Source organism: Rattus rattus, chromosome 14 (genome assembly GCF_011064425.1).
Source record: "Rattus rattus isolate New Zealand chromosome 14, Rrattus_CSIRO_v1, whole genome shotgun sequence".
NCBI classification, from domain to species: Eukaryota; Metazoa; Chordata; class Mammalia; order Rodentia; family Muridae; genus Rattus; species Rattus rattus.
The window spans coordinates 36,676,381-36,699,439 of NC_046167.1; the positions used below are offsets into that span (position 1 = coordinate 36,676,381).

The 23,059-nt window shown below is 40.5% G+C and overlaps 1 protein-coding gene across 1 annotated transcript; it reads right to left on the minus strand.

The window, feature by feature from the left end:
• Nucleotides 1–20,255: 20,255 nt before the first annotated feature.
• On the minus strand, nt 20,256–22,647 carry Mplkip (M-phase specific PLK1 interacting protein). The gene is made up of 3 exons (XM_032884819.1): nt 22,426–22,647; nt 21,791–22,290; nt 20,256–20,749 (listed from the first exon to the last, which is right to left on the minus strand). Exons 2-3 carry the CDS (start codon nt 22,124–22,126, stop codon nt 20,549–20,551), a joined length of 537 nt encoding a protein of 178 aa, XP_032740710.1. The 5' UTR covers nt 22,127–22,290; nt 22,426–22,647; the 3' UTR covers nt 20,256–20,548.
• Nucleotides 22,648–23,059: the final 412 nt, after the last annotated feature.

A 23,059-nucleotide genomic window follows, 5' to 3' on the forward strand; every position in this document is an offset into this window, starting at 1 on the left:
ATAATAGAGCTAGACCGTGTTTTCTCAATACCTTTGATAAATTGGATTAAAAATATACACAGGTGGGCTGGAGAGATGGCTCAGCAGTTTAGAGCACTGACTGCTGTTCCAAAGGTCCTCAGTTCAATTCCTAGAACCCACATCCATCTATAATGGGATCTGATGTATTATTCTGGTGTGTCTGAGTCACCTACAGAGTACTCATATACTGATAATATATGTGTGTGTGTGTATATGTATATACTATTTATACACACATTCACAGGTAAAAACTTTCAGAAAAAAATCTGAAGTCTTATCTATTAAAATATCACAATATGAAACAAATCCTTGTAATGCAGGCTGAGAGTGCTGTTAGTTTTATATTCTTAGAGATTAAAGAAAGAAGAAACATGTCCCACCTTCTTTTGTATTCCTGAAAAACGACATAAAAGTCAGGCATGGGATTTGCAAAATTGTGCAAGCCAGTGTCTCACATGTGCATTGGAAAGAAAGACCACAGGATCCAAAGCTTTAACGGGAACAAAATGGTCCAAGGGAGCCGATTGTTTGAAGGACAGAATCTGAATGCCACTGCGCCTTTCTGTGTGGTAAGTCTGAACAGAATGATAGTGCAAAAGAGTTCTTCACATTTCCTTTTTGGAACCTATTTGTTACTCTTATCTTTCTTCAGCAAGAGCTGGCTTCGAGGCACAGGAAGCAACAGCCTTGGGCGAGAACAAATTATTCTCAGCCCTTTAACTTTAAGAAAGCCTGATGTTAACTTTATTCCAGTTGTGCCAATTATGTCTCTCTTTGAGGATAATTCTTAGGTGTTCTTATTTTATTTTCACGTATTTTTTTTTTAAGGCATTCTCATGTAGCCCAGGCTGCCCTTGAATTCATGATGTAGCGGAGGATAACTTTATTCTTTTTATTCTCCTGCCTCCACTTCCTGAGTACAGGAAGTAGATTCAGATCAAGGGTATTTTGTTTTGTTTTGTTTTGTTTTTCATTCTGGCCAAGTATTTTACCAACTGAGTGATACTGCTTTCCCCAGCTAGATAATCTAGCCTTTTAAAATGGAAATTTTTCATTTGGAGTGTAGGTAACAGCCAGAAAAGACTTCTGCTTCTAGCTAGGCTACCTTCAAATGGACACAATTTTCCTGTGGATTTCAAGAAATATCCAATATATTCTGGCATTTGGACTTTTCCCCCTTCACTTCCCTTAATATGAACTTTCTATAGGAACAGGCTAGTAGCTTAATGTATAAGGTAGCAAGTGGCCAAGCACAAGGATCACTCATGCTTGGGATAGTGGAAATTACATCTAACTCTCCTCCTTCTTTCTGCAAACCCCATATATTTGAGTTTGCTATTTCACCCCAATCAAATTCTGTATCAGGTCAGCATGTTTGGGTTTGCAAACACCAGAAAATCTAGTTAACAGTTGTGCCAGTAAGGTATCTCTTCTATTGCTGGAGATCGGGCTGCTGCTTTGTAGTTATTTTGGTTCAGTTCATTTTGTAATGCACCACCCCAGCATAGTAGCAATTCTATCAGAACAAAGCCCTTTAGGGCAAGAATTATCCAGAAAGGAGCTATTTTCATATCACCAAAACAACTGATAGAAGCAGGAATGCTATTTCTACAACTTGAGCTGAAGGAATACTGAAAAGTTACCTGTAATAATTATTAAAACTGTTAGTAAAGAAAAAAAGGACTAGAAAAACCAAGACCTGTGGAACATTATAAACAGCTGCAATCAAAAAAGTGGGCAGGCTGGAACCACTATCCTCACTGTGGAGAAAATAAGCCTAAACGTCCGTTTGAGGGGTGTTCCTCTGTACAGTTCACTGCAGTAATTCAACTGCAAAGTACAAATGGAGAGTTGGCAGATCCTGATACCCATGTCCATCTAACAGGCTACTAGAAGACAGATAACTGATGAAAATTTCTTAGAGTGAGATGAGCCTTCAGTGAACATGTCCACACACATACATGACAAAGATATGTAATCACAGTGCAGGGGTTGGGGATTTAGCTCAGTGGTAGAGCGCTTGCCTAGCAAGCACAAGGTCCTGGGTTCAGTCCCCAGCTCCGAAAAAAAGAAAAAAAAAATCACAGTGCATCAAAATGTCAGGGTTTTTTAAATGTAGGAGTGTTTTATCTACATGCATGTGTATCATGTGTATGGATGTTGCTCAACTGGTGCAGAAGAGGCACTGGATCTCCTGGGACTGAACTTAAGAGATGGGGTTAGCTGCCACATGGATGCTGGGAATCAACCTTGACTCCTCTGTATGCCAGCCAGTGCTTGTAACTGCTGAGCTATCTCCAGCCCCAGAATTTCACATTTAAAGGTCGCTCCCCACCCCCACCCCATGGTTGCTTACAAAAATATCAAACTCCACGTTGATAATGGAAGCTAAAACTTTTTTTTTTTTTTTTTTGGCAAAATCTTAGAAAATTATTTTTTGCCTTAATATGTTCAAGTGTTGTTTGGGTTTGAGGGATCAGCTATCTTTTCGTGAAGTGTCCCCTCGTACTTTTGACTTAGCCAATCTCCCCTGAGGATATAAACTCCTTTTAGCCTTCTCAAGTGGGGGCAGTTTTCCAACCTGTGTAAACATGGAGCCTTTAGTCTCTTTAGTATGTGTTTGGAACTCTGTCACCTTCAGATCATTCTTCTTGACTCATGAAACAGTATTAGCTCACTCCCTGTGGCAGTCACTCCCTGACTATCATTCTTTTCACCCTCCCCAGCCCAGAGACCCACTCCATTCTCTCTATAATTTTCTCAGTCGCCTTTTATGTAGTCTTTTAAGATTTTAATAGGAAAGGGGAGTCTACACAGGTGGTTCAGCAGCTGAGAGCACTGGCTGTCTTCCAGAGGAGTCAAGTTCGAGTCCCAGCATCCACGTGGCTCTTAGAGAAGAGTCAGGTTTGATCCTTACCCACACAGTGGCTCAGAACCATCCCTTTGATTCCAGGAGATATGATGAATTCTGGCCTCCAAGGGCACCAGGCATCAATGTGATATACAGACACACATGCAGGCTAAACACACATACACATAAAATACATTTTTAATTTGTATTTTTTTATTTTATTGAGAATAGTTTTTTCTCCCATGATACAACCTGATAAAAATTTCCCTTTTCTCTACTTTTCCCAGTTTCTCACTCCCATTCAGACCTACTTCTGTCATTAGAAAAGAACAGCCTTCTAAGAGATAATAATAAAATATAAAATATAAATCATAACCAGCACATCACAGTTGGACAAGACAGAACAACAGGAAGAGCCTAAGAGAAGGCACAAGAATCTGCTATCATTTGCACATTTAGGAATCCCATAAAAACGCAAAGCTGGGGGTTGGGGATTTAGCTCAGTGGTGGAGCGCTTGCTTAGCAAGCGCAAGGCCCTGGGTTCGGTCCCCAGCTCTGAAAAACAACAACAACAACAACAACAACACCCCGCAAAGCTGGAAGCCATGCTATAAATACAGAGGACCTGGTGTAGACCTGTGCAGGCCCTGTCTAACCCTCAGGTAAGTCTGTCAAACCTTACCTTTATCTAGGCTTTACATCGCTGTTGTCTAAGTATATGTCTGATATATATTTCGTTTGGCATTTATAGGCATATGTTATACTTTTATGGCCATCATTCCAGGCCTTATGTCAACATTAATCTCAACTTCAGTGTCTTAACTTTGAGTCTGAAAAATTGCCTCCTAGGTTTGCAGCACCATTCCCTTTAATATTCTTGAAATAAGTACTAGATGCTGTGTTTGTGTGCTTTTTCCTAAAAAGCACGGACTCCTCTCTCAGGCCTACAAAGTACTAGCAGGAGAACAGAGGATCTCCCTACTACAGATAAGGATATATTCCTGTGAGAGCGACTCTACACTCTGGAGCAAAAGTAATAATGTCCAGAGAATGATCTTGTCCCTTCAAGCATTAAGGACTTCTTATAGACTGTTTTCCCACTCTTACAGACTAGAGCTGCGATTGACTAAGGAGACCACACCTACACCAGGGCTGCTATAATTACATATTCCTTGCTCTCTACCCAGATACTCGATGTTTAAGCCCAAAGCGCCTGTCTGTATCCAGAAGACAGACCAGGGCATGACTGGATCCCTTTATTTCACTGTCCTTCCAATGTTGCCAGTGAATAAATCTACTCTTTATCATCACATGTCCTTTTATTTGACATACTGGGACGGGGAGCTTAGAATGTTGGAATTTCTAGAGCTTGAGCTTTACCCTGAAAATTCTGGAAACAGAGTCTACTGCCTTTTAACCAATGCCTCTAGTTCCTGAACACTTCCAGTTTGTTGTTAGATGCTGTCTCCCTGGATCCTCCAGTCAGAGCGTAATTCAGAATCCCCAAATACTGTTCCTGTGTCTGCACTTACTTGGCCATTGCTGGAGAAATGCTGAAGGAAGCCAACTCATTTCTCCTCACAAACACTAAGCTCCTGCATCCTAAAGGTGCCAGTGACTGTGTACAGTAGTTCATAAATTCTAAAATATGCCCATTTTCCGTATTTGTTGCTAGAGTTGCTAGGTAGAAAAATCATAATTTGAATGACTTAACAGCAGATTATTTTCTCACAGTTCTGGTGGCTGGAAGTCTAAGACTAATTTTGCAAGCTTGGTGTCTTCTGAGGCCAGTCTAACTGTGAGAGGAGACAGTCTATATTGTACAAGTACATTTGGACTTTATACTTTAAACAGCCATCTGCATATACACCATTACCACTGAAGTATTTAGATCTATGATTTTAACTTATATATGTAGCACAATTCAGCCTGCTACTTTCTCCATCCCTGCCTTCTGTTGATATCACCTCTATTTTACAGATATAGAAACTAATAAAATCCTATGTTTGGCTGTCTCCGTTTTACTAACTTCGTCAATCCCCTCTCCTGTAGCACTGTCTGTTCCTTAGTGAAAGTTCCACGAGGGTGAGACGCTACTTATCTTGTGCCGTTATCAAGAACTGAGCCTGGCACACCAGCTTCTCAATTCAATGAGCAGACACCAACCTGTGTATTCAGATGTTAAAAGACAATACAAGATGGGAAATGAGTCCCTGGATATCAAATTACCATAAAACCAGAATAAAACTGCACAAAAGCAATCAAAGAAATCCAATATACCTTATAAGAACAAGATGAAGGTTGCCAAGGACACATTCACCTAGAAGAAAAGTAGTAATAAAAATCCCATATAGCCCACCTCAGTTCTAGTCATATGACAAACTCAGACAAAAGGAGTTCTTTCTGATAGAACCAGACTAGCTGACCAGAAAACTCACGTTTTGACTTGGGTAATCGCATGTATGCAGTTCCAACAGTGAGTACTATTCTAATCTTCCTAATTGAAGTTTTTTTCTTTCAAATTTAATGATTCTTTTCTATCAATGTATAGTGATGTTGGAACTAGTTAGATATATATTAATAATAGTGGCTCATTGGGAGTTGTATATTTAGACCAAAAAAAAAACAAAAAAACAAAAAAACAAAAAAAAACCCCAAATCATACAGAGGCTTTTGGACTCCAGTTTCAATTTATCTCCGTAAGGTATCTCACTATGGATTGTTAAGGCTTGTGGGTGCAATTCTAGACTGGATCATGGGACAGAAAACGATTATAAACCTCATTATTATTTAAGTATGAGACAGGAAGGAGAGAAGCAGAGGTGAAGTTAAGCTGAGAGAATTAGGGCCACAGCACAAATGTCAAGGTCAGAAGACCTTGTAGACAATTTGTACAACTGCTTCTTTCTTTACCTTGGATAGTTCTGGGATCAAGCTCAGCTTGTCAGGCTTGTGCATACGCATATTTACTCAGTGAACCATTGCAAACTCTAATACAGTAGTCTAAAATGTACCCTTGCTTTTGACAAGTATCTCCGTACTCTCTTTGCAAGTCCTCTGCAAATGGGACAACATGCAGAGAAAAAGATGCCTACGGAACAGTTTTTCATCCGTGGCCCCATCTTTCTTCAGCTTTCTCCTGGGAAACTACATGGCTCACTGTATGTCTCTGTGGTGCACAATAATGCCCCTGCACTTCTGCCACTATGGAGGTTACAGAAGGTTTGACTCACTGAGCAATATCACATTTTGTTACCTCAGATTAGAGAGTGGATATGCAACAGAGCCAGCAAGATGCAAATCTAAGACCCTTGCAAAACTTGTAAGGAACACGAATCTCTCATTTCCATTTGGTGGAGGGAAATTTTATCAGTCTTTTTGTCTTCAAGAGGGAAGAGTCTCTTGGAAAACAAGATCAAAGCGGGAGTATATACAACCATGTGGCTTCTTGCACTTAGCCAGGCCCTGGACTTACAGTGGATAGTTGGTATTTAAGTAAAACTAAGTTGGATTTTTCTGAACATTACAACCTGAAGGAATTCTGAACAGTACACAAATTTCTACAGTGTAAAACTATGCATATAAAATCCTTAGACTTAATCTGACTTAGATTGGGGTTACAGCAGCTATTGACACACATGTTTCTTACATTTCCCATTTATGTGCCACTGTGAGGACCCACACACATGCTACAGTGCACCTGGGGACTTGAGAGGACAACTTGCCAGAGTCAGATCTCTTCTTCTACCACATGGGTTCTAGGGGTGGAACTCAGGTCAGCAGGGTTGGTGGCAAGTGCTTCATCCACTGAGCCAATGTGCTGATCCACATTTCTGATCTGTTTATTAGCAACACAACTTTTATAATCAAAACCAGCAAATATGTGGCTGGAGAGATGGCTCAGCAACCTCAGTAAACAACAGCTACTCTTCCAGGGGACAATTGACCGCACCAACAGTGTGGCTCACAACTCTAGTTCCAGGGGATCCAATGCTCTTCTTCTGGCTTTAACTGGCACTACACAATGGCCAGTATGTCATCAGTGTTTTCTTTTTGACATTGTAACTGGCGTATGGTACACTTTTGTTTTGAAAGTGCTTTCTCCTAGTGCATGGCTTGACCTCTGGTTCTCTTTGAGATGGCACTCGTTATGTAGAGCAGACTGGCCTCAAACTCACAAAGATGGTCCCTTTAGAGGCATGTGTTACTGTCCCCAGCTGCCTTAATTTTCTTAAGCATCTTTCATTGAGCAGAATATCTTCTTTTCTTTTTCAAGATGGTGTTTTACATGTAGCTTTGGCTGTCCTGGAAGTTACTCTGTAGACCAGGTTGGCCTTAAACTCATAGAAATTCACCTGCCTCTGCCTCCTCAGTACTGGGTTTAAAGGCATGCGCCACCACTGTCCAGCTGGAACGGATTATTCCTGTGAGGTCCAACTTCCGACTCTCTTTTGGTGTTTTATCTTAGCGTCAGCAGCAATCCAAAGACCAACCAAATTTTCTTACCTCCTTTTCTTCCTTCTCCTTGTAAACAGTAACAGGTAGACTGAAGAGAGAAAAACTTCCTGACAATCTCCTACATGGTATACAATATTTTGGTTTTATCCATCCTCTACTAGCTCTTGTCAGCTTCCCCCATCTCTTATCTTACTTTCACGTCTTTCAAAAGTTGTTTTTCTTTTAATTCACTAAGTCCAATTAGTGTGATGTCTTTCTCTGAGGTTTGGGGAACCTACTAACCCCTGCCCCTCAAAAGAAGTAACTACTTTTCAATGTTTTGTACTTTTAACATTCTGTGTATGGGTTTGGATATATGTTTATAAAATGAACATGTATCCTCCATTATTATCTATAATTTCCCTGCCTCACATTTTCACTCCCTCAGCAGTCATCAACTGCAGCCATTAGCCCCTCAGCTAAGTGTGAAGCACGGAGAGCCCCCAAACCCCAGTTGGAATTTTAAGTGCATGGGTGTTTTGTCTGCATTCATGTAATGTGCATGCAGTGCTGGTGGAAGCCAGGAGAGGGCTTCAGGTTCCATAGGATTGCAGAGCCATCTGGGTATAAACCATATCATGGCTGCTGGGAAAAATATCCCAGTGACGGCACGTTAGGGCAGCCAGTGCTCTACCAGCAGGCCTTCTCTGCAGCTCTGTGCCAGGACTTTAGATCTTGATATTGTAGTGGTACCCACACCGTGATGAGTTCAGGCTCAAAACAGCTATGCCATGTCCAAAGGCCAGTGTCTCACACTCTCCTTTCTTCTGATTTTACATTCTTTCTGCTTCATCTTCCTCGGTGTTCCCGAGCCTTGGGGGTTTGGTTGATTCACATGATCCATCTATAGCTGATAAGTAGTCACAGTCCCTTATTCTCAGCATTTGAGCAGCTAATGAATCTCTTCGTTAACCTCTACTCTGTAATAAGAAGCTTCTCTAAGAATAGTACATATCTGTTGGTACCAGAACCTGGGCGAATGAACAGAACTTGGGGCAGAATGCTTACAATCTCTGGTTTTAAGATTTGTTGAATTTCATGTCTTTATGCCTGCATGAGTGTATGATCCACTAAAGCAGTGTTTTTCTACATGTGGGTTGTAACCACTTTGAGAGGATCAACTGGCCTTTCACAGGGGCTACATATCAGACATCCTGCATATCAGATATTTACATTGTAATTCATAACAGTAGCAAACCTCGAGTTATAAAGCAGCAATGAAATAATTTTATGGTAGTGGGGTCGCCAGGACATGAGGAACTGTATTAAAGGATTGCAGCATTAGGAAGGTTGAGAACCACTGTAAAGATGTAAACTACAGTAAAGATGGTTGTGGGTTACTATATACATGCTGGGAATGAAGCCCACATCTGTGAGAGCAGCCAGTGCTCTTCCTGCTGAGCCATCTCTCCAGCCTCTCATATTCTGTCAGCCTCTTTTACAGGCTCATGCTCTGCTGAACTGGTTATTCTAAGACTTTTGTTTTGACAATCAAACTTCAGATGTGATGGGGCCAGTCAAGTGGCTTGAAAAGATGAAGAAGGCTGCCTCTAAGCCAGATGATTCAAGTTGTAACCCACATAGGAGAGAAGGAAGCACTCCGAGTTGTCCACATGTCTGCACCACAGATTAGATATGTAGCCTTTGTTTTAGGTTAGAATCCATTTATCAATATACACAAAGAAAACTGCTAGGGAAAGGAAAAGTATGAAGCTGGTCTAGGTCTTTAACAAATGAAGAATGCCTAAAGAAACTGTGATATATACATACCAACAAGGTCACAAACCCCCATGAAAACCTGTATTTGAGGCAAAATGGATGAGCCTGGGTAGCTTTCTGTTTTTGAGACAGAGTCTCACTAGCTGTCCTAGAACTTTGTTGATCAGGCTAGCCTCACACTCTGAGGTCCAACTGTCTACGCATTGCAGGTGCTGGGATTAAAGGCCTGTACTAACACACCCAGCCTTTTGAGTGGCATTACGTAGTGAAACAAGGAAAGCATAAATACTGTGTTCTCATTTAGATGTGGAATTTTAAAAGGGTCTTCCCGGCTGGGGAGGATGACCTGGAGACAAATGGGGCAATGATGACTAACAAGACAGAAATGCAGCTAGACGGGAAGAGTAACTTCTGTGTTGTATAAAAGCACAGTAGAGTGACTATGGCTATGAATAACTCCATGTCTCAAAATAGGTAAAAACAAAGACATGGTAAGTTAGATGATGGATTTGCCAACTGCTTCCAATCATTATACAATACACAAATATTGAAATAACATTGTACTTCAAAAATATGTATATTACATGTGAATTAATATTACAAAAATATTTGGCTGGAATTGCAATCTTCTATGGCTGGTATTTTTAGTTCCAAATTTAGAAAGAGATGATTGTAGTTATGTCAACCCCCTAATCCCTACATGTAGATCTGCAGGGGTCACAGTACTGAGCACCTTCAAATTTACTACATACACCAAATAGTCCCCCCAGCTGGGGACCAAACCCAGGGCCTTAGCAAGCGCTTTACCACTGAGTTAAATCCCCAACCCCCACCAAATAGTTTTTAAAGTGACTAACAGTCCAGAATCTCATTAGCATCCCTATGAGGCTTTTTTTCATGTGCTGCTTACGATGTTTTATGTATGAGTTTTCTACCTGAATGTTTTGTGCACTATGTGAATGTACTGTCTACAGAGGACAGGAGAGAATACCTGATCACCTAGAATTCAAGTTACTTGTGTTGTGAGCCACTGTGTTAGGCTAGGAACTAAACCTGAGTGCTTTGCAAGAACAAGTGCTCTTTAACTACTAAGATGTCTCTCAAGTGCCTTAGTTTTCCTTTTTGTAAAAAGTGGCACATAAGGATATATTTTTTCGTTTTTAATGCTGGGACTTGTTTGTAGCCTTGGTTGACCCTGAACTCATCTTCATACCAATATAGGTCTGGGAAGATAGACTTGAAGAACACACAACCCTTGCGGGATTTCCTTATTGGGATGTAAATCAGTTTTAAGTACATCACTTTACCTTTCCTTTGTCTCCACTGATCTGCAAGTCGGTGGAGAATGGCTCGCATACGTGTGCTCAACTGTGAGCTCTCCACTCCTATTTTGTTTACTCATCCTTCTTTTTCAGGTTCTTGTATCTAGTACGGCAAAGTCTGCTTACACTCTTCTTACAGATTTTTATAATTGGTCATTCTTGCATGTAAAATAGATGATAATCCTGTAAAATCTAAAAATGATTTTGAGACTGTAACTGAAATAGCACTTGTGAAAATGAATTTTCAGTATCCATTTCTCCTTTTAAATACTTTAAAGTTGTACTTTAAATACGCGTTGTGCCTTTTCTCTACTGATCTGAGATTTGTCTATTACACAGTGGAGAATTTGATCTAGTGCATTTTCCCCAACTGGTATACAGGAGTGCTGTAATTGCAAAACCGTTCTTAAACAGAGAGCGACCATTTAAGTTTTCCTTTCATCGGCCCTGCTTCATCTTTCCGCTTAGACTCTTGTTGATGTGATCTCTTTTCTCACCTTTCTAAGACTACCTAGTTAAGAATGTTTTTACTTAAATTTACTTACCTACCAATGCAGATCCTGTTATTTCTGTTTTTTAACAAAAGTTTTTCTCTGTGTGCCTTGGCAACCAGGCCCACGAGTGCCTCTCAAGTGCCAGGTTTAAAGGGGTGTACCCACCACTCACCTCTAGATCTCTTCTTCAGTAAGTAGTGGGTTATAAGGTAGATCACACCAAAATCACTGCAATCCAGAGGTTAAGCTCTAGATCCCTTCTTTAGGAAGTAGTGGGTAATAAGGTAGATCACACCAAAATCATTGCAATCCAGAGGTTAAGCTCTAGATCCCTTCTTTAGGAAGTAGTGGGTAATAAGGTAGATCACACCACAGTCACTGCAATCCAGAGGTTAAGCTCTGGATCCCTTCTTTAGGAAGTAGTGGGTAATAAGGTAGATCACACCACAGTCACTGCAATCCAGAGGTTAAGCTCTAGATCCCTTCTTTAGGAAGTAGTGGGTAATAAGGTAGATCACACCACAGTCACTGCAATCCAGAGGTTAAGCTCTGGATCCCTTCTTTAGGAAGTAGTGGGTAATAAGGTAGATCACACCACAGTCACTGCAATCCAGAGGTTAAGCTCTGGATCCCTTCTTTAGGAAGTAGTGGGTAATAAGGTAGATCACACCACAGTCACTGCAATCCAGAGGTTAAGCTCTGGATCCCTTCTTTAGGAAGTAGTGGGTAATAAGGTAGATCACACCACAGTCACTGCAATCCAGAGGTTAAGCTCTGGATCCCTTCTTTAGGAAGTAGTGGGTAATAAGGTAGATCACACCACAGTCACTGCAATCCAGAGGTTAAGCTCTGGATCCCTTCTTTAGGAAGTAGTGGGTAATAAGGTAGATCATACCACAGTCACTGCAATCCAGAGGTTAAGCTCTAGATCCCTTCTTTAGGAAGTAGTGGGTAATAAGGTAGATCACACCATAGTCACTGCAATCCAGAGGGTAAGTGAAATGTGTGCTGTCACTCACTGTCGTGAAGTTTGCTCCTTAGACTAGTACTTAATCCCAGGCTGGTGTTCAGACTGCTAAAGGCACTCTTCTTGCTTCAGTCATACTGGTGTGACAAGTAGTCACTGCAGTTGGCCTTTATAAATCATGTTTAGGGCTTCTGGTAACAACCTCTATAAATGAAATGATCTATTTCTACTTATTTCCTGGAAATTTTAAGTTAATATAAGTTTAAGATGTATTGAATCCTTCCACATCCCATGATAGCTTGGAAGTCTTCTCTCTGGTCGAAGGAGAATTTATAATTGTCAATTAAGAATCATTTGTAGAGGTTTTTCTAAAGGCTGTCTCATCTCATAGACTTGTATTTCTTGGGGAGGTGATACTTTGTCTTGAAACATATTGTTTTGGTGAAAAGGTATAAATACATTATATGTGGTCTTCATTTTGTATAAATGTCTCTTATGATTCTGAACCTCTTGGTAAGAGTTGTTTTTGTGGAAGATGTGCATCTCCACTGTGATATTAAATTTTAATTCCCCCCTCCCCTATCTGTCTTGTCTTATGAAACAAGGGCTCATGAAACCCAGCCTGGATTCAAGCTCATTGTGACACTGAGTACTTTGATTCTGTAATCTTCCTGCCTCCATTTCCCAGACACTGGGATTACAGGGGTACACTGCCAGGTGTGGGTATTATGAGGTGCTGGGGGTCAAATTTAGGCTTTGTGCATCCTGCACAAACACTCTACAAACTGTCCCGTATGCCCATCCCTGAAGCTCCTTAAATAAACTAGTTTAGATTCTCCTCACCCCAAGAGACAACACATTCCATTTTTGTAATCCTAGCTTATCATCTTTTTTTTTTGGGGGGGGGGATTTTTTTATTGGATATTATTTATTTACATTTCAAATGTTCTCTTTTTCCTGTCCATAAATCCCCTATCCCATTCCCCCTCCCCCTTCTTCTATGAGGGTGTTCCCCCCCTTCACCTACCCCTTCCTGCCTCCCTGCCCTGACATTCCTTTACATTGGGGGATCAAGCCTCAGCAGGACGAAGGGCTTCTCTTCCTATGGTGCCCAACACGGCCATCCTCTGCTACGTATGCAGCTGGAGCCATGGGTCTGTCCATGTGTTCTCTTTGGATGGTGGTTTAGTCCCTGGGAGCTCTGGTTGGTTGGTATTGTTGTTCTTATGGGGTTGGAAACCCATTTAGCTCCTTCAATCCTCTCTCTAACTCCTCCAATGGTTGGCTGCGAGCATCTACCTCTGTATTTGTCAGACTCTGGCAGAGCCTTTTAGGAGACAACTATATCAGGCTCCTCTCAGCATATACTTCTTATCATCAACATTTTATATTTATGTACAACTATATGAAAAAAATTCTGTATGCATATGCATGTATATTTATGATGAAAGTCCAGTTTGATGAAATTGAGGATCACCTAGTGGTATTTGTAGAATCATTTGGCTACAGTTTGAAGATGACAGGAATGTTTACAGGGAGAATTGGGGTCAGAACATATAACTGACTTTAAGCAATGAAAAAATAATAAGATACATTTTCAGGTTTAATGAAAAGAAAATCTCAAAACAGTAGTTTTATGACAAGAAGATGAGAGTAATCTTAAAATAATTAGATTTGACATCAAAAGATGGAGATGAAAATGTTATTAGTAAGATAAAATGCAAGTTGTAGAAAGTGCAATGTTTTATGCATTAAAGAAACTATAAAGGTTAATTGAGAGCAAGAATGGAAGAGGATATAGAAATGATATGAATATGAACATGGCTGGGAGGTTTCATAGTTGAGTCAAATGCCTACATTTTTTAAAGTTCATATGAAGATCCCTCTTTGAGTAAGAAGTTAGAAATATTTCATAAGCATATACAATATATATGTTTTGCAACTAAGTTAGGAATTTAAAATTTGATACTTAAGAATTTAAACAGAAAATGTGCAAAATTACTTCATTTACACTTGACAGCAGAAACAATTGGACCATGTAGCTCTGGCTGGCCTAGGACTAAGTAGACCAGGGTGACTTTGAACCTAGAGATCTGCCTAACTATGCCTCTAAAAGACCAAACTTACTCCATCCTAAGACCAGAATGGGGGCGGGGGGTGTGGGGAGTGGACGGACAAAGACACTGAGAACTTGACCTGCAGCTGAACCCAAGCTGTAAAAGTACCAGGAAGAACCCGAGTGACTCCTAGCTGCAGTGGATCAAAGACAGTTTGATTGTTTCAGATGTCAGATGTACTGTCAGACTGGTTGTGATTGTTCATGGTCGTGCTCAGAGCACCTACCTGTCAGCTCACAACAGTGATCCTATTAGAGGCTGGCCAGGATGCACACCCCACCCCCTCACTTGCTGTCATTTCCTACATAACCTTGTCCCTCTGAGCCTGAAGCTTCACCCTCCAGTTCTGTGTCAGAGATGGCGGTGTGGACTAAGCTCAAACTTGTAATAAAGACCCTAGTGTGACTGCAACTGAATGGACTCCTTGGTCTTTTGGGTTTCACAAAACCGGCACTCTGGATTTACAGCAATTCCCCACGCTCAGTTTATGGCTGCGATTTTAAGGATTACTTTTTTCTACCCTATTCTGCCACTTTTCTTGGGCTTAGTTTACTATATACCCTTCCATCCTCTTTCAACTGATCTGAGATCACTAAAAATTTTGGTTCTATATGGTTTAATTTTGAAAAAGGATAGCTATATGGCACATACCTTTAATCTTAGCACTTGGGAGGCAGAGGCAGGCAGATCTCTCTGAGTTTGAGGCCAGCCTGGTAAACAAAATGAGTTCCAGAACAGCCAGAGCTACATAGTAAGAGCCTGCATATATTGGGGAAAATTCATCACTTTAATATACATTCCCTTTATTATAAACTTATTTGAACAGAAATTTAGTTTCTCTCACCACTCCTTAAAAACCTTATGCTTTTCTTGAAGAGAGGACTACATTACTTAATTCTAAACTTGCATTTCCCTTACTTACCCATGTAATTTCAATATAAGGAAGTATGATTCTAAATCTTATCTTGACACCCTATCACAAATCTGCTTCTTCAAATATACTACAAGCACAAAGCCATGACTGCACATGCCCACAAGCCCTGAAATTAGGATGTGGAAACAAAGAGGATCAGGAACTCTTATCACAGTAAGTATGAGGTTACTTTAGACTACACGATACTGCCTCAAAAAAGCAAAAGCTTGATTACTTTTATTCATATTTTTGATATTTAAAATCTATTTCCAATACCTTAATAAATCAATAAAAGTGTCACTCCTATTCAACTGATAAAAGCAAATACATTAATTATGACAGAAAATACTAAAGGCATCAATTTTACTTCTACTTTAAAGAAAAGACATATTAAAAAATCTCGTTCTATTTTTGCATAAGGAGAAAGGGATGGAAGGGTCTGGAGAGACGGCCATGGCAAGGCACACACTGCTCTTGCAAATCCCCCTGTTTTGGTTCCTAGCACCCACATACTCATGACCTTCTGAAACTTCTGTTCTAGCAAATACAGTCTCTTCTAACCTCCACAGGTTCTTGCAAGCACATAGTATACACACATTTACTCCAGACATAACATGTAAAATTAAGTACAAAAAAATTCTTAGACTTCTATTTATGTGCTAACAGACAAAAGCTGACTTTTTTGAGACAGGGTCTCATGGTCTATGGTGACCTCAAACTCACTCTATTGCTGAGGATGGCCTTGAACTCCTACTTCTCTTCCCTCTGCCTACTATATTTGGTATATCTGGATTATAGGCATTTGCTACACATTCAATTTAAGCTATCTTGAATTTTGTTAAAAGCACAGAGAAAAACTCTTCCAATGAAAATCCAGTTGTTCAAATCATAGACTAGGCTGGAGAGATGGCTCAGCAGTTAAGAGCACTGAACTGCTCTTCCAGAGGTCCTGAGTTCAATTTCCAGCAACCACATGGTGGCTCACAACCATCTGTAATGGGATCAGATGTCCTAGTCTGGTGGGTCTGAAGACAGTGACATACATACATACATAAATAAATAAATAAATAAATAAATAAATAATTTTTTAAAAACACCATAAAATAGAAACCTCAGATTTCTTCAAGATAGTTATACATAGTAGAAATTTTGTAATTGATTATGCTTTTTAATGCATTAGAACAGAATATAGACATGGTTCTCTAGTTAAATACATTTAGTTTTAGACTATATTTTGGAGACAATTTACTCCTATTTCTATAGTGGTTTTTCTTTCTTTTTGAAAGATAAATACAGGGTCTCACCAGCCTTGGCTGGCCTGGAACTTGCTATGAACACCAGGCTGGCCTCTAACTTGGATGTTTACCTGTCTCTGCCTCCAGAGTGCTAGGATTAAAAGTGTATGCTACCGGGGCTGGGGATTTAGCTCAGTGGTAGAGCGCTTACCTAGGAAGCTTAAGGCCTGTTTCGGTCCCCAGCTCAAAAAAAAAAAAAACCAAAAAAAAAAAAAAAAAAAGTGTATGCTACCATGTGTGGCTACTCCTATTTTAATGTGCAGGTTTTATTAATTGTATATGACATTTTGTTAAAGTAAAATACATATTTTATCATACTGAGAATTGAGCTACCTTGCATAAGCTAACTGGCCATGTTTTCACTAAGTGGATTATAAAATGATATACCTTACATTAGGTGGTAAATATTGGTTATAAAGGAAAGAGGTACTAGAAGTTCATGGTAAAAATGACAACACTAGAAAAGTGGTTTGAGTCAAATGCAGGAGACTAAGGAGCCTAAGAGAAAACAACTAATGGACTGGCCAAATTTACTGAAAGGTTTTAAGAATCTGAAAGAAATTCAAGAAAATACAAAATACTACCTATAATGTATTTGGGGTTAAGAGTAAGGGGTAGGGGGGTTGGAGAGAAGGAATAGGCCTTGATAAACACACACACACACACACACACACACACACACACACACACACACACACACACACACACACACACCATACACAGGCCAAGCTGGCCTTGGCCTGTGATTCTCCTGCCTCAGCATCCTAAGTCCTGGGGCTACGGGCTTATACTTGTCTGACTTAAGTCATATTCCTTTAACATGAAATGCAGTATTAATGTATGAAAAGTACACAGGACTTTTAGCTTCTCTCTCCTTAAAATCAAAGAAATTTTGAGTTTGATACATCTTTGGACTCATTATTATTCAGCATGGTGGAAACACAGAACCCAATTCACCAAAATCAACCATAGTCTTATTTCTGATTTGAGTATTGTTCTTGAGATTTGAGGCAAACACCCTTACCATTTGTTTAGTGCCTAAAAGGCAGGCAGGTTTCCTTCATGCTATGGCCATATTCTTAGTTTTCTTTTCATGTGATTCACCAGAAAACTAGTGTTTAAAATAGGGGACAAAAGTCATTAAACCAACACTGCCATCTCCTTTACTTCACAAAACATCTGAATTCTGAACATTTCCATATACAAGTGGAAGTCTGAATGAACACCATATTCTACTCGGAGTAAAAAAATTAAATTCCGTCATACTCTTTAACCAAGACAGTAAGAAATTTTTGACAAAGTTAAAAAAGATACACTCTCTTAGTTGGAAGTGGCTAAATTCTGCAAGAGTATATGAGACTTGAAATATTGTTGGGCTCATTTTTGGAAAACAAATCCTGCTATTTGTTTCTTTTGTGAAATGTGATAAAAGATTAAAAGGGAAATTACTGTGATCCCTTAATCACAGGCATCTTGAGTTAATTCGGTACTATAGAGTTTGGGGAATTTTAAGGATCTGAATTTGGATTTTTGGTATCATGCCTCTATCCCTTGGAAGTACCTCAAAAGAACTCAGATTCTTATTTGGAGACCATGCTAATAAAGGCTACACTCTTGTTTAAAACCCATTTCTGAGATGTAAAGGTCTATACATTTCTCTAAAAAGTTATTCAGTTTTTCTTTGTTGTTCTTGTTTTTCCATGACCGGCTCTCACTATGTAGCTCTTGCTGTCCTGGACTTCACTATGTAGACCACGCTGACTTCAAATTTAGAGATCTACCTGACACCTCAAGGGTTGGGAGCAACGGTGTGCACCACTAAGCTCAGCTCAAGAACCCTTCTTAAAAATTAAGACTCCTTTAATCCCAGCACTCTGGAGGCAAAGGCAGGGAGATCTCTGAGTTCAGAGCTGGTCTGATCTACATAGTTGAGTTTCATGTAAACCAGTTACATAGCAAGACTATCTCAATGCAAAAACTAAGCAAAACCAGATCAAAAACCTAATTCTGAATACATGACTAATAGTGTATGCAAATGCGGAGGACAAAGTTTTCTCTCTTAAGTCAGAGGTTAGCTAGACCTCTGAAGGCAGATGTTAACAGAGTTTAAAATGAAACCTGAAGCTGTATTTGAATGTCTTCTAAATATGGTACGAAGGCAACACATTAAAACCTTCCCTATTTATTTTTGCAAAGTCTTGCTAAATTGCCCAAACTGGCTTCAACCTTACAATCTAGTCAACTCAGCCTCTGGAGTAGCTGGAATTACAACCATGTAAAACTGTATCTGGCTTTAATTTCTCATCTTTGCCAATAACATACTTTCTAAGAGACTGTTTAGTAATTGTTTTCAAGTGTTATTTTTTATTTATTAAGTACAATATGCACCAAACATATATGAAAAAAACCAAGATGTTGAGTAGGGATGTTTTCTTTCAAATAGTCACATAACATCACTCTTAACCCCTATACACATGGGACTAGGCAGAGCGTAAGTTACAAACAGAATTTATGTATTTATTAAACATTTATTTGGTGCCTATTATTTTATAGGCATTATTCTTTTTTTTAAAGATTTACTTCTTTTATGTATATGAGTACACTGTCTCTGTGACACACCAGAAGAGGGGATCAGATGCCATTACAGATGGTTGTGAGCTACCATGTGGTTGCTGGGAATTGAACTCAGGACCTCTGAAAGAGCAGTCGGTGCTCTTAACTGCTGAGACATCTCTCCTGTCCCTATAGGCACTATTCTAAAAACTCAGAATATAGGGGTAAAGACAAGTATTATGAATTTCCTCATTTTACATGATAAAACTCGGGAATCTAATAAAATGTTAAAGCTCTGGCTTCAATGGAGCCTTTATTTACATAAAATCCTTCTAGTGGGTCCCCACTCCAGTAAAAAATAGGTATGGACCAACTAGGCGGCCTGGTCATTTCACTTTTCTTTAGGAGAATGCTGACAATTTTCTCAACAGACTGTACTGTTTAAGACTTGATTTTTAAAAGCTGAGGAATAGCCCTCCAAGTTTTATCTCTATTAATATAGGTATATACACAGCATCCCTTTCCTTCTACTTCAGGCAGGCAAAGTAAGCTAAAGTTCATAGAACCCTTTCTCAGATTAAAAATGTGCCCACTAGTCAAGGTAATTAGGCCTTACTGTGTAGGTCATAGTAAACTGGTTTTGTCATATGTCTCCTTTGGGACTGATAATCAAATACATATTTGTTGTCTCTGTCATGGGAAGTGATTTGAGCCATTACTATTAGCCATTTGTTGTGGTATGGATGTGAAGTGTCTTCCCAAATGGGTCATATGTTGAAGGCTTGTCTGATTATTGGGAAGTGATTAGATTGTCAGGGTGTTAACCTCTTAAGTGGATTAATACCTCAATGGTTCACATGATGCTATTATTGGGAAGTAGAAAAAGGCGAAGGTGCTCTAGAAAAGGCTCCAATTGTCTCTGGCCCCTTCTGTCTTTCTGTACCTTGGTAGCCAAGGGTGAGCAGCTTCTGCCTTATCTACAGATATTTTGGCTCACCTCAAGACTAACTAATGGATTCAGCTGAACTTCTACTGGAACCTTAGAAACTATGAACCAAAATGCCCCCTGGCATTTTATCACAATGACAAAAAATCATTGGCTTCAAGAGAAAGTATGTCTATAATGCTCAAAATATAGAGAAACTTTGGTAGAACACTGAACTGTATGTATGTATGTATATATATATATATATATATATATATATATATACACACACACACACACACACACATACACACACACATATTTCTTATCCTGGCCTTTTGTGGTTAAATAAGTAAAAAGTATAAGTAATGTTAAGTGATTTCCAGTGATTTTTTTTTGTTTCAATATTTTAACAGAAATGCAAAAAATGAATGTAGAACAACTTTCTATTAATAAATATATAGAGAGCTGTCTAGGGTAGCTTATCTATTTCATTAAAAAAATAGTCTGTAAAACACCCTCAAATTCTAAGTGATTATGAAGCATTATTTTAGCAATTCTACATATCAACAAAATCACAATTAGGAAGACAAAAATGTTTTATTGTAAAACACTGAAAAAAACAAATGTTTGTTATCTTGGAAATGTTAAATATGAAAACTGTATTCCGTGGTACACACTCCCAGATAGCTAAATACTGTAAATTACCCTATCATTTTCTCTAATATCAACACTTGAAAAAGTTAGAGATATACCAAGGGTCTGCTAATCATTATTCAAAGTCATCATCTTTGGGTTCAACTCATTTACACAAGTAAAAGTTCTGTCCAAGATGTTCCTGACACATGAGGCTTCCAGTTGAATTTCAGAAATTTTAAGAAAAGTATCTTCCTTTTTTGCCTGTGAATGTTTGCGTATTGCTGTACTGTTGGCTTATATCCACTACAGATACTGGTTCTAGGCCAGCCCAAGGGTCTTCAAGCATTGAAGGCTTAAAATAACTTTCCAACTCATTAGACATTCTTTTTTCTCTACCACGCCCTGATCCAAATGGTGTAGATGTCCTTGGAGAACCCTTTAGGAAAAAAATGATCAGTTAAAAAAAACATCTAATAAGAGATAATTGGTACTTTCTCCTCTAGTTAAATATTAGTGGGGAATCACATCAAAAGTTGCCAATTGAAACCCAATGTATTCAGTTGCAAATTTCTTTAATCTAGTGCTTTTAAGACTTACTAAAATCATTTGTAGTTTTCTTTAAAAAATATCTGCTATCATCTTAAAAAAAACCTTTCAATTTCCAATGTGATATCTCTGCAGCTATTAAATACAAATAAATTCAGTATAAGCAAAGATTAATTGTATTCAATTTTTCCTGGAAACTTATTTTTTGACCTGATAGGTTTCAAATTTCTAGAACTTTTACATGGCATGAAATTTTTCCATTCTTATTAATTCCAACTCATAAGGGATTCAGCTGGGTGAGCATATTCAAGTTTGCAAAACGCCCTACCTAGATACAAGTTGTTAGCCAGAGAGCTACTTCCTGTCTTGTATTCACTCATTAAGAGGGGAAATTTCCACAATTCCAAATTTTCTATTTTTCCCTTCAAGAGAATTTGGAGTAGATCTAAATATGGCTCGAAAAACAATGGTAAGCATTAAAAAAAAAAAAAAAAGGCAAGAATGCACAAACAAGGAAGGGACATCTGTAGGAAAATGGCCGTAGACTACAGTTTAGAGGAGCCATACTCCACAACAGTAGGGAATCATTCACTGTCTTCCCCCTAGGAATCCAGGAATAGTCACTGAAATAAATGACAAAAAAATCCAAACTCAAATAAAACAAAAACCTCTGGGGGCGGGGGAAGAAATGGAGGATTAAGGAAGTTTGTACACGAATGTGGTATGCTGGCTAAGAGCAGTTTCTGTGGAACAGAACTATATAGCTCCGCCACGTATTGTAGTCTTAGATAATTTCTTTACATCTCAGGTTACTCATCTGCAAAATTGGGCCAACATATATCAGAGGATTAAACAATCCACGTAAAGGGAATTTTAGTATCACGTCTGCCATAACAGTAAGAGTTCGGCAAACGCTAGCTATTGTCTTTACCTGGGGGTAGGTCTGCTGCTGCCCTGGGGAGTAGCCGAACTGATGCTGGGACCCCGCGGGGGACCTGGAGTAGGAGCCTGGGTAGCCGCCCGGGGACGGAGACCCGAAGCGGGCCCCCGAGAAGCTGCCGCCTTGCCGCGGAGAGTGGCTGCTCCCGTAAGGCCTAGCCCGGGGCCCGCAGGGCGGAGTGTGGTGCGGACTCCCGTACCCGTCCCGCGGGGAGGGCGGCCGCGGCCCCCCGCCCAGGGTACCCCGGAAGTTGTTTCCGCCACCCCAACCTCCTATCCCCGGGCTGGGGTACGGAGGAGTTGGTGGTCGAAAATTCGGTCGGTGCATAACAGGAAACGAAGCTGAAGAGCTCACTCGCCAATGCCCCACCGGAACCTCAGCGATCAACTGCTAGAAGAAAACTGGTATTCCTGTTTATGCAGTCCTCCGGCTACCAGCGGAGTAGCGCACCTTAGTTCCGGCTGCACAAAGGTTCCGACCTCACCATGCTTCTGCAAGAGAGCAGATTAAATAGATCACTCAAATCGGATAAGGGTGGGTGTGTCTGAGAGGAGGAAAGATTGTAAAGGGGAAACCAAATTCCCGACCCCAGCGTCCCGGACCCCAGCGTGAACAATGCCACCCACCGCCTTCGGGGAGACCCTCAGTATACGGAAACGGAAGCGGAAGAGACAAAACCGGTCATCAGGCCTTATTGGCTGTGCCGGGCGAGTCGGAGGAGGCGGTCCCGAAAAGGGCGGATCAGAGGGATAGGGCGATTAAGCTTTGAGGCTTCCGGAAAGCAGGGCGTGAAGCGTCAGGGGCCAGAGCCCTGGACTATAGCGAGTCGGAGGCGGAAGCCAACATCGACGCGCGGGGTGGGTTGTGACGAGTTAGGGGCGGGGCCTAGGCCGGGGCCTGGGACAAAGAGGGCGGGGCCGAAGGATGTGAAGCTAGGGACTTGGTTGAACCATTTGGTTGAAGGGGGCGGTGCCAGTGAGGCTGAGACTGAGGCCTGGGCCGAAGCGGAGGGTGTGCTGTTGGGAGGGAGACCAGGCGGAATGTCTGGGCGGAGGAGGCGGGGTTAGTAAAGGGGGCGGGGCGGGCGGAGGGGACGGGACTGGCTGAGGGGCCAAAGGTCAAGGAAGGGAGCTCTGGGGCGCTCTCACTGGGTTGAGGGGCGATGCTGCGGATGCTGGCCAGGGCGGTGGCTTTTCGGAGATCCGGCCGAGGCCAGGCCGGCGGGAGGGGGCTGTGGACCGGCCGCCCACAGTCAGGTAC